Source organism: Hypanus sabinus, chromosome 9 (genome assembly GCF_030144855.1).
Source record: "Hypanus sabinus isolate sHypSab1 chromosome 9, sHypSab1.hap1, whole genome shotgun sequence".
Taxonomy (NCBI): Eukaryota; Metazoa; Chordata; class Chondrichthyes; order Myliobatiformes; family Dasyatidae; genus Hypanus; species Hypanus sabinus.
In genome coordinates this window covers 25,244,799-25,257,630 of record NC_082714.1, presented here as the reverse complement: position 1 = coordinate 25,257,630, position 12,832 = coordinate 25,244,799, and the positions used below count along the sequence as shown (strand labels likewise).

The 12,832-nt window shown below is 40.1% G+C and overlaps 1 protein-coding gene across 3 annotated transcripts in view; it reads left to right on the top strand.

Annotated features, from left to right (window-relative positions):
• Positions 1–12,832, top strand: part of shisa9a (shisa family member 9a) — a 324,593-nt gene that overhangs the window by 15,715 nt on the left and 296,046 nt on the right. For all 3 annotated transcript variants that reach the window (XM_059979331.1, XM_059979330.1, XM_059979329.1), the window contains exon 2: positions 9,247–9,371. In XM_059979331.1, coding sequence (XP_059835314.1) covers positions 9,247–9,371 — 125 coding nt within the window. The remainder of the gene's footprint in view (positions 1–9,246; positions 9,372–12,832) is intronic.

Sequence of the window (12,832 nt, the reverse complement as noted above, 5' to 3'; positions counted from 1 at the left end):
AAGTTTTCCTTGTCATAGTCAGGAAGGTCTTAATGACTCATGTTATTAGATAGGTTTGTGCTATTTACAAGCCTATCCTGTGCTCATCCTCAGACCCTTGACCTTTAACCTTCCATAGTTTGATGCTCACAATTGAAGCATTACCAGGAGATTATGCTAGATAGTTGAAATTCTCTAACTCTATCTACAGTATGAGAAAAACATTTCAGAAGTCTTTAGTGTAGGAATCAACAAATAAGTGCATTTAAATTGTAAGCCATCTTGAATTGGGTTTTCCATAAAAGCCATAAGATATAGGAGCAGAATTAGGCCATTCAGCCCAGCAAGCATGCTCTGCTATTCCATCATGGCTGATTTATTATCTCTCTCAGCCTCATCCTCCTGCCTTTTCCCCATATAGTTTGACATCCTCACTAATCAACAACCCAATTCCGGTGACATGGCTGAGAATGCCATCGATTTGTTGCCTGATGCTTTTCCCATTCAACTCATTCAGACTATACAGGTTTCATTATCTCCAATCTGCCCTTTTGCTCCTGTAATCCACTTGCTTTCAATGTAGTGTTCAGGAAAATAACGTCCAAATCTCTGTTCCCTTCCTCCTTTTGACGTACACCACACTCTCATGGTACACCATATTCTTTCATGCGAAAACGTAGAGTTGTGATTCTCTTGCTCATCTTCAAAACATGTGAAAGGTTATTAATATTTTTTAATCTCTCTGAACTACTCCAATCACTACTTCAATGCTAATGCCTTGGATTTTCTTAGAGGGCCCTTGCATGAAGGAGAGAAAATACTTTGAACTGATTTACTATTCCTAACACTCACGTTCATAGGTGAGGAGATCATGAATGAAAGTCAACTTTAATATCCGTAGTTCAGTTGTCAATCGCAGAAATTTGGCTGCTCTTTGAAAACTGATCATTCAAATTAATTCTTTCTGCTTACATTTTCTTCAACACATCACGCTCAGATTGGATCGTTCCTTTTTACTGGAATATTATCTGTCAGACATCCAGTCTCTTGGCAGCCTTCCAACTCCATTGACGTATGCGTTTGGAAATATTCTGAATTTGATGTGATAGATGTTGTTACCAGACCAGATTCTTTCTGAAGATGAATTTGTCAAAAACCAGAATTGTTTTCTAACTATGATTTTTTTTTGTTCTACTCCATTACTACTAGAGACAGACTGGGCAAGCACAGTACTTTCTTTTCAACAGTAAACATTCATAAGCCTTGGTCAAATTCATAGAGGTCAAGTTCAGCATTTTCTGTAACCATTAGTATGTCCTTTCACCCTTGGGCCTGCCAGTTTCTCCAAAATGACTCATTATTGTTTCAAGTTCTTCAGAGTGGAATTGAAAGCTTTATGGGAAATAATAAATGTATGATTTTTAGTCAGGCTTACATTTAATACTAAATTGTTGTGTGAGCTTATAAGGTATTCACAAAAACTAGGAAACTCTGTTTTAAAGTCCAGTTCTATTTTTACGATATCTTTCTGAGATCAAAGTTTAAGGCTTGTGTAGCAGGACGTTTTGGAAGTGCATCTCTTGAGCTCCAAAACTACATTTATTGCTGTCCTTTTAAATTGTGTTATGATGCACACACTGTGTTTATAACAAAAACACCATTCCCTATTTTATATGACATTTTTCTTTCCATTTTGGAGTGTCACATTTCCTTTCATTGTGTTTGTTAGAGAGACAACTGTCCTTGCAATAATTTGAAAATCAATATAGATGTTACCAAAAGATTAGTTTACCATGGATGTAAAAACATCTAATTTTTTTCTTGATTAATTTTTCTCACTGAAGTGATAATATATTTTGCATCTGCAGCTGGAATAAGTACTTGGAATATTTTCCAAATCCTCTACTCCTTGTTTTGGATTATGTTGTAGAAAATGTTTCTGAAGATTCAAGGTTCAAATTTCAGTTTTATTTATCATGTGAACATTGAAACATACTCTGTAGTGAAATGCTGTTGGCCTGCACAGGCAAGCACCTCCTAGTCTCTACCCAACTAACAGGATTCACTTGCCACTCATTCCCAACTCATCACCTACAGCTTATTTAAACCCAGCTCTCATTCACAGTCCTTGTTCATCTATTAATCCAGCCAGCCTCAACCAGTTGCTTCTAGAATTCAGTTACCTTGTTGCCTTTTCATATTAAGTATCCATTCACTCTTTTTTAATTGTTCATGGCTTGTTATTTTGTATTTATTACTCAATTAATCGTTCACTGCTGAATTGTCTCCACTGCTCTGCAGTTGGGTCAACCCTTTTCTACATTTCCTGACAAATATGTTATTTGCATTAACAACCAACACACTTGAGGGTGTGCTGGGGGCAGCCTGCTCACGTTGCCATTCATTCTGGCTCCAACGTAATTTGTCGATAATGCTCAGTTGAACACAACACGCAACATGCAACACGCAGCACAACAGAACACAACAAGCAACAAAAACAACAACAAGCCCCATTCCTCTCCCCCACTAATGCACACACGCAGTCCTCTAACCCTAGCTTCCAGCCTCCAGTAGACTTGTGCTTGGTCTCGGGCTCGCAGATGTTGGGTTTGACTTCTCCAGTAGACTTGCAGAGATTCACGGACTCAGGGCTCAGGCCATTGGGCCTCGACTTCCAATTTATCCCTCATCCTTGATCCTCAGCATTTATCCAGGACTTGCCGATCACCGAACACTAGGCCTAGAACTCCTGAACCCATTGACAACTTGCTGTCCCTGGGGTGCCACCAGCCCTCATCTGCGCTGGTGTGCCAGTCTGACATCCGACATCTGACCATGGTTGTCCTACGTCCACATTGCTGGCCTTCAAACGTGGAGCAGTGACTTAGACTCCACCCTGACCTTTAATTCTGAAACATCTCTGTCCCTAAATCCTAAATTGACCCTAATCCCTAACCTGACCCCTAACAACTCTGTCTGTCCCCGAACTGTCCTTACAAACCTAAAATACTAAGGAACTTCACGGCTGAGCATGTGAGAAGGGCTCTGGGGAAATTCAGACACGGCAAAGCATTGGGACTGGATGGTGTGAGCCCCAAGGTCCTGAAGGAGTGTGCTGAGCAGCCGCGTGGAGTTCTCCTACACGTTTTCAATCTGAGTCTCACCTGGAAAGGGTTCCAACTGTGTGGAAAATGTCATATGTGGTCCCTATATCCAAGGAGGGCCAACCGGAAGGCTTGAATGACTGCCGTCCAGTGACTCTGACCTCACACATCAGGAAGACTCTAGAGAGGCTGGTCCTGGCTCACTTCTGACCACTGGTCTGATCAGTTATCGATTTCTTGCTGTTTGCCTATCAGGAGCACATTGGAGTCGCTGATGCTGTCGTCTACCTACTGAACAGAGCCTACTCCCATTGGATAAGCAGGGCAGCACTGTGAGCATCATGCCTTTTGATTTCTCAGGTGCCTTCAATACCATACAGTCTTCATTGCTGGGGGAAAAGCTCTGTTCAATGCAGATTGGCACTTCCATTGTTTGCTGGATAATGGACTACCTGATTGGCTGTTGACTGTATGTGCAGCTTCAGAGTTGTGTGTGAGATATGGCCATAAGTAGCACAGGGCCCCCACCGCGGACTGTATTGGCTCCCTTCCTGTTTACCCTGTATATCTCGGACTTTAGATACAACACTAAGTCAAATTATCAGCAGAAAATCTTTGATGACTCAACAATAGTTAGGTGTATTATGGGAGGTCGGGAGGATGAATACAGGGCCCTGGTGGAGGATTTTGTCAAATGGTGCAAGTTGAATCATCTGCAGCTCAACGTCAGTAAGTCAAGGAAGATGGTGATCGACTTTAGGAAGACTAAGCCTGCACTGTTCCCTGTTACTATTGATGGTGAGGATGTGGATGTGATGAGCACTTACAAGTACCTGGGGGTGCACCTGGATGACACTTCAGTGGACCACCAACACAGAGGTTGTGTACAAGAAGGGGCAGTTGCCTCTACTTCCTGAGGAGACTGAGATCCTTCGGAATATGAACGCCTCTCCTTCACATATTCTAACGGTCTGTTGTCGCCAGCACAATCTTCTATGAGGTGGTGTGCTGGGGCAATGGCGTCAACATGGGTGATGCCAACAGGGTCAATAAACTGATTAGAAAGGCTGGCTCTGTTAGAGGAGTTAAACTGGACACACTGGAGGCTGTGACAGAACAAAGTACCCTACGGAAAATCCTGGCAATTCTGAACAATATCTCTCACCCTCTACTTGCCACCTTGGCTGAACAGAGGAGCACTGGTCTAATGGACTAAGACAACTGCGCTGCTCCAAAGAGCGCTGTATGAGGTAATTCTTACCCTCGGCCATTAGGCTCTATAATGAGTCAACCTATAGCCGGGGAAATGATGACTCCCTCCTGTTAGACTGTGGTAACTTATTTTTCATTCTTTCTACTTCTCTTCTAATATTTATATCTGTGCACTTGTAATGCTACTGTGACACTGTAATTTCCTTTGGGATCATTAGAGATTCTATTTATCTATCTACCTATCTAAATCTTAGCCGTGATTTCAACAGAGGTTGCACCTCAGCACCATCTTAAAATGTAAAAGATCTTTCACCTTCTCCAGCAGCTCTATTTTGGATTATACTTTGGTCTTTGATTCTCTCTCTTCTAGCTTTCTGGCTAGTAATGCTCCCTTTATCTACGTCTGACGGGTTACCTTTTTGCAACTTGTAAATGTACCTCATTAGAGTTCCAGTAAAACCATGAGTTATCACATCATACAAAGGATGCTTGCCTTGCTGTTTAGAGCTTTGCACTTACTCCCTGGTCTCTTTGCTTTCCCTAGTTCAAATTAAATTTTTCAAAACACGTCTCTATGCCCCAGGTAACATTTTTCAATCTATTTACTACTGCCATAGAATTCCCTAAAGAAAAGAAATTAACCTTAACTTATTTGTTCTTTAGATACATTTTTATCAAGAAACAAAATAATTCTAATTCTTTCAAATTATTTTTTTAGCACATGTAATGAGATTTATCGAGAGTGCTAATGTGGAAACAAGTTTGCTCTACATATTTTCAAACCATTTCCACTTTTGTGAACCTTTTAGTTCCCTTGATCTTAACTACTCTTTGGACTGACTTTAGGTTTTATAATCTCTGGATGGTTCTTTTAATAAAACTCTCACCTTACTTTATTAAGTTCCAGTTAAATTTGATTTCAACATAAGATATTAATGAATAGTTTATTTGTACTTCTTCAATAGGACTAAGTTTTTCCCTAATGTGTTCTGTGCAATCAATCTCTGTTGGTTTCATTTAATTTATGTTTCATCATTTCCTCCTCTCTTGGTCTTTGTTTAAAGTAGCCAGTTAATTTGATCAGAACTCAATAACCTAAATTTCAGAAGTTTCTTGAGAAGGCCAGCCATGACTATGGCAAATAACATTATTAATTCAGTTTCAGGACCCGTAATTGCGGATGGCCCAGTAAGGCAAGAGCTATCCGGAGAACATTGGCTCAAAGTGAGTCATGAGCTAGAAGTGAAAAAGGGATCACAGATAGTCAAGTATGATGTTCTCCTAAGGAATTGTCAATTGGTTTGTCCTCAGGTGTCTGTAGAGACTAATCCAGGGTCCACATATTCTCGTGCAATGTGGGCAACAGTGAGTGGTGGCTGTGGTTGGTGATTGGGTCTTTTGGTTGTTCATTCTTTCCTTTCTCAGCTATTGCTTGTTCTCTGTGGCAAAGCAGAGGCTGTTGTTGTGTACCACAACTCCCTCTTGAACCGATTTCCTCCAGGTGTATCTATTGAGTGCAATGTCTTCCCAGTTTTTAGACAAAAAGCTGAATTTCTTCAGATAGATTTTGATGTTACCTTTGAAACATTTTCTTTGCCCATTAGGGGCTGACTGGCCTTCCTTCAATTGGCAGAAGAGGATCTGTTTGGGGAGATGTGACTTAGGCATCTGGATGACATCACCTATCCATCAGAGTTGGTGTTTCTTTATTGTGGTGGAGATGCTGTTTATGTTGGCCTTCTGCAGTATGCTGGTGTTATGTCTGTCTTTATAGTTGATTCTCAAAATCTTTCTTAAGAGTCTTTCATAAGAATCTTTGGTAGTATTGTTCAGTGCTTTCAGGTGTCTACTATAGGTAGCTCATGATTCAGCTCCATGTAGGAAGGGCAACTGCTCTATAAACCAAGAGTTTTCTTTGGACCTGTAAGTTGTGGCCTTTAAAGACTCTCTTCCTTAATCTTGAACGGAATTTTTGAAGGTGTGAAGGAACGTACTGTGTAGTTTATCATTGACGTGGATTATACTCCTGACATTGGCAAGTCTTTAGGTATACCCATCTCTGAAGGCTGTATGAACCCAATATGGTTTTTCCCTTTTCCAGTAGATTTTAGCTCACCCCATTGGCAGGAAAGATCTGGTAAGTATCTGGAAACTAGAGCACTACACTTCTTTTTTGTATCAACTCTGGCCCATTGCCTATATAAGTCATGCGGCTATAAAGATGGATTTCTCCTGTAATAATATCTTTGGCCTTTTAGGTTGTCAGATCACTACCTTATTTTCAATGATCCACATGCTACAGGATGAAAATAGTTACAAACTTTAGTTTCTGGTTACATTATTTAGCACTTGGTTTTTTTTTTACCAAGTTTGCTTATTGCATCTAACTTCTTATAATAAGTGTCCTTAATCTCTCCAAGGGGCATTTCTGCATTAAGAGAATGATCATTGAGGCACTTCTACTGGATCCCTGAAGCAATGAACTTGACTATCTGAAGGGTCTGTTCTGAAGAAGCAGCTGTCTCTTTATGTACTTGGACATGTAAGGACGTGCATTTTAAGCACCACCAAGGGAGGTTCTGCAACTGTATCGCCAGTTTGAGAGATGCAGCATCTGTTTTGGACTACATATTACTGGTAGTGCAATAGACCCATCTAATTGAATAGCTGGTTGGAGAAAATGCAGTAAAATCTCAGCTATTTGGCAATTTCATTGAAGTAGGGTAGATGATGTGACAGGCCAACAGAATGCCCAAGCTGACTTTCAGTTTTCTGACAGACTTGATTAACAGGAATCTGTCAAGTCCAGCATGTGGCAGATGTTGGAACTTTTACTGTAGTTCCAATAAAGTGTTGCAGGCTGTTGACTATGGTACTGGTAATATGTCTCAGACAGAGTGTATTTAACTAGTCACAGCTGTAAGTCTTAAAACCTTTAATCTGTTCAGAAATACTTTCTGACTCCTTGTTACTGCCAGCGTCACCTGGGCGGGCACATTTTTCAGAGTGTACTGCATGAAGTGGCAAACCCCCTGCAGTGTGTAATAGATGTAGTGACGAACTCCATTTTATCCACCATCTTCATGCTACAAGTTCAAGTCATATCTTGGGTGTTGTAAAATGCCACGGAACGGATGCATTCACTCAACCCAGTAAATATGTGGCAGTTCATCCAATTTGTCTGTCTCATTTACTCCTTTCCATTAACCCTGCAATGTTTTATTTAGGTATTTATGCAATTGCAAAGGGAGGAACATACCAAATCAAGGTTTAATAAACTATTAGGTAGTGCTTTCTAAATTATTATTGCCTTTTAGACCATAGGACAAAGGAGTAGAGTTAGGACATTTGGCCCATTGAGTCTTCTCCAACATTCCATCATGGTTGATTTTTTATCCCTCTGAACTCCATTCTCCTGCCTTCTTCCTGTAGCCGTTGATGCCTTTATAATCAAGAAGTTATCTTCCTCCACTTTAAATATACTCAATGACTTGGCCTCCACAGCCATCTAGGGCAGTAGATTTCACAGATTTACCACCCTCTGGCTAAAGAAATTCCTCCTAATCTCTGTCCTTGTATTAGAACATAGAACATAGACATCTACAGCACATTAAAAGCCCACAATGTTGTGCTGACCACATAACTTACTCTAGAAACTGCCTAAAATTACCTTACTGCATAGCCCTCTAATTTTCTAAGCTCCATGTACCTATCTAAGAGGCTCTTAAAAGACCCTATCATATCCACTTCCACCACCGCCACCGGCAGTGCATCCCACTCTGTGAAAAATTTACCTCTGTCATCCGCCTTGTACCTACTACAAAGCACTCTAAAACTATGCCCACTCATGTTAGCTATTTCAGTCCTGGGAAAAAGCCTGTGGCTCTCCACACGATCAATGCCCCTCATCATCTTACACACCTCCATCAGGTTACCTCTCATCCTCCATTGCTGCAAGGGGAAACGGCCAAGTTTACTCAACCAATTCTGAGACTGCCCCCTGGTCTCCATGTCCACTCTATCTAGGCCTTTCAGTATTTGATAGGTTCCAAAGAGATCCCCCCTCATTCTTCTGAACTCCAGTGAGTACAGACCTACCTACCTAGAGCTATCAAACACTCCCCTTATCTTAATCCTTCAATTCCTGGGATCATTCATATGAATCTCCTCTTGATTCTCTTCAATGCCTGAATTCATGTTGCACACATATTACTTGTCTCTGTTTCCTGCTAATCATCTTGAACTTTGCCCTCTGGTTTTCCACTATTTAACCATTAGAAACAGTTCACTTTATGTTTGATTAAATCTGGAGGACTAATATTTTAGTGCTTTCCTTTAAGCACAAGCTTTGGAGCTGGAGGAGATGAATCATTACCGCATAGAGGAGGGAAATCATGTTGGCATTACAGTATTGAACCTGCTATATGGTCTTGGAAGTTCTGTGGATATTCAACACTCTTCTACTTTAAATGGATTGCAAGGGTTAACAATTTAGAACAGATGCTAGGGCACATTCTGAGGTCAGATCTAATACTACGATCTTTGTGCCACTTGTTTACTACTTTGGAAAGCTGTAGAATCAATACCCTGACCAAAGCCAAGGTTAGTGTTTGGATATTCTTATTAGCAGTCTCATGGATTCCTGTCTATCTTTCCTTCCAAATTAATGTTTCTTTAAACAAGCTAAAGGAAAGGTTTGTAGTACACAGATATAATGATACTATCTTTTACTATGTTCAGGAATTGCATGTATCTGACCTGTTTACCAGAATTTTCCCAGAAAAAATGCTCTTCAGGTTAGTCGTCTTTTCATTTGATTTTAATGGTTTCTATATTTTAACAATGTTAATACCACAGAAGCAAGGACTGCTCATTTGGATGATGCATGTACACTGCTCTGTGTGGAGAATGAAGGGTTCCTTTAATTGCCAAGAATTTTTTCTCTTCCCAGGGCTCTGACAGATGCAATGAAACAACAGGGGCAATGTACCACCAGTCATTTAGAACGAGATGGTAAAGTTGCAATTCACGTGCAACATGAAAGCATGCAGCCAACCACTTCAAGGAACAATTTTGGTAAGTGCTGCGATCTGACAGGCTTGTATGGAACAGCTGAACTGTGGATAATGGTAGAATTGTTTAGTCTGCTAATGAAGAGTTTCCTGATATGTACTTGAAAAATTTACATTAAGCCTTCTTATGTCATTGATGTAAATTGTATACCTTCCTATTTCACTGTGCCGTGCTTGAATAGTTTCCAATAGATAGATGGAAAATAGAAAAGGTTTTAGGTGCAAAAGACATCAAGGGATATGAAGAGAGAGCAGGAATATTTATTGAGATAGATAACACCCATTACTGTAGCGAGTGATGAAGCAAGATCAAAGGGTTGAATGGTCCACCTGTGCACCTATTTTTACGTCATTCTGATTCCCAGAATGGCGCTTTATAACCTGGTATCATCTTGCAAGCTTATCAATTGGTAATTGAGATCCTCACTATTTTGTGGTCTCACATTTGATTCCTGGTATGAATAACGTGTGACACTCTTTCACGTGAGACTCATGTTTCCCCTTCCACTTTTGTTTGGTTAGAGGGAGAGAAAATGACAGTGGTGAAGAAGGAAAGAACATTAGAAAAAAGCCAATGTGACCCCTTTGTTCAAAACAGGAGAAGGCGGGGAGCTACAAGCCATTACGTTTAACAACTATTATTGTCAAGATGCTAGAAATAATGATCAAAGGGAAATAGTTAATCATTTAGGAAAATTGATGACAATTAAACCAGGTCGAAAGATAAATCATAATTGACAAAGTTTCTTGAATTTCTTGAGGGGATAACGTGGAGAGTTGATGGGGAGGTGCTTGTAGATCTTGTGTATTTAGATTTCCAGAAGGCGATCACAAGATGCCACACTGGAAGATGCTCATTGCCAAGAGGTTGGACTTTTAAAAACAGGGAGATTTTTGTTGCAATTATACATGCTGTGGCCTCACCTGGAATACCTTCAAAAGATATTGTAACATTGGAGGCAATGAAAGGAAATTCACCAGGGTTAATTCTGGGGATGAGAGGGTTGTCCTGCCAAGAGGGACTAGTTGGAGCTTGTATTCCTGAAGTTTAGAAAGATTTGTGGTGACCTTATTCAAACATGTAAGATCCTAAGGTGGTTGACAAGGATTGATGTTAGGACTTTTTTTTCACTAGGGGAGTATCTCAAACAAGGGAAAATAGCTACAAGATAATGGCCCAGTCATTTAAAACTGAGGTACTTAGAGTGTTGTGAATCTCTGGTGTTCTTTCCCTGGCGTGTGGTTAAAGTGGGATCATTAGAATTATTTCAAGTAGAGGAGAATAAATAATTAATACTTTGAAGAATAGAGGGATAGGAGAAATGGCACAGGGTTGAGACTAGCACAGATAAGCTATGATCATATTAATTAGGGGGACAGGCTTGAAGGATGTGATGGCTACCTACTCCAACTCTTTTTTTCTTCTTGTCTTCTTACAAAAATTTCACTCAGATAGATTCTGATACAAATCTTTTGAATCAGTCCAATAGTTACTAAGGTGAACTTTGGTTAAGTTAACTATTTTTTTTCCTGGATTGTTCACAGATTTCCCAGATACTACTTTGACAGCTTTCTTGTATAACCATATCATGGATAAGATTGCTTGGATAGTTTGAATGGTTCTCAGCTTGTGCATGTTCTTGTGCACGATAGATTTATAAAGGAAAATGCGAAAATAATAATAGCAATGAAGCAAAGAAAAGCATAGTATATTGGAAACTCTGATCTAATGACCTGTAAATGCCTTCTTACTAACAAATTAAATGCTTCCTGTCTGTTTTAAACCATTAGAATTAATATATTACTCCAAGAGTTTACATATGTGGACTCTAATAGAGCTCATGCCTCAGAAGAGCAATCAGAATTACCATTAAAATGTTTTCTTAGCATAAATTGCTGTTGTGGGGTTTTTTTTTTTGCTTTCCCAATGTGCAGTTTGAAGGAAATATTGTAGTACTCTTCAGGGAAGGAAGAATCAGCTACTTAATAATGAAAAAGCTGTTAGTGCTTCTACTGAATGGCAACAAAACAGAAAAATCCACATTCACTTATACTTGATATTTCTGTGGCATGTCTTTGTCCACTCTGAATGTCTCTGTCCATTGCTAATATTTTATGTTTCAGGAAAGGAGGATGAGAAGCACCTGTTGAGGATAGAGGAAAGGAGAGTCACCTACCAGATGACGGAAGTGTATGCTTGAGATAGTACCCCTGAAAAGAATGAAGTGCCTTGCAGAAACTATAAACTTTGTTTATAGAGGCAAAACTTTTCAGAGATTCATCAAATAAGCATCAGAAAAATGTTCCTGAGTCCCATAAGGAGGTGACTGGGACAGATACCTTAAGGCTTGCTGAAAGAAGTTGATGTTAAGCGGCATTTCAAAGATGAAGAGGGAGGTTTAAGAAATGAATTGCGGTGTTTGAATTGTTATAATAGTTAGAGACACAGTTGCCAATGGTGGAATGATTAAATTTGCGGAAGACAGAATTAAAAGAGTGTCAATATCTCAGGTTCTATGGAGATGAGCACAGGTGACAGAGGGGGAGGAGTAAGATGATGGAGAGGATTTAAAGCAGGAATTACAGCAAGGTGGGACATGGACAATCAGTGTCAATTTTATTCAGAGAGAACCCATTAGCAGCTCATTGAAACATCCCAGTCTTGAAGTAGCAAACGTAAAGATAAGAGTTTCAGCACCAGGGGTTCAAAGTTTTGGGGATGGGTGTGAGTGATGAGAGTCATGTGATACGTATGTTGGAGAGATGGAAGTACACTCAGTGGCCACCTTATTAGGTACCTCCTGTACCTAATAACCTTCCGCACACCTCTAATGCAACATGTAGTTATTTGAGTTACTGTCGCCTTCCTGTCGGTTGAATCCCCTGTACCTAATAGAGTAGCCACTGAGGGAATGTTCCAGGTCTGCTGCTGTTGCAGCCCATCCACTTCAAGGTTCAATGTGTTTTATGTTCAAAGGTGCTCTTCTGCACACCACTTTTGTAACATGTGGTTATTTGAGTTACTGTTCCCTTCCTGTCACCTCGAACCAACCTGGCTATTCTTCTCTGATCTCTCTCATTAACAAAATATTTTCACCCGTTTTTTGTTTTTCACACCATTCTCTGTAAACTCTTGAGACTGTTGTGGGTGCAAATCCCAAGTGATCAGCAGTTTCTGAGATACTTAAACCACCTGCCTGTCACCAACAATTTTTCCATGGTCAAAGTAATTTAGATCACATTTCTTCCACATTTTGATGTTTCGTCTGACCAACAACTTGATTCTTTGCATGCTTTTATGCATTGAGTTGCTGCCACAGGTTTGGCTGATTAGATATTGCATTAACGAGCAAGTGTACGAGTGTACGTGGTCTTAAAATCTCGCTTGGAGTTGAATATGACAGCAAGGATATGAATTGTCGGACAGTATCACAGAGTTGCGAGGAAACGTGTTGGAATCAGTGG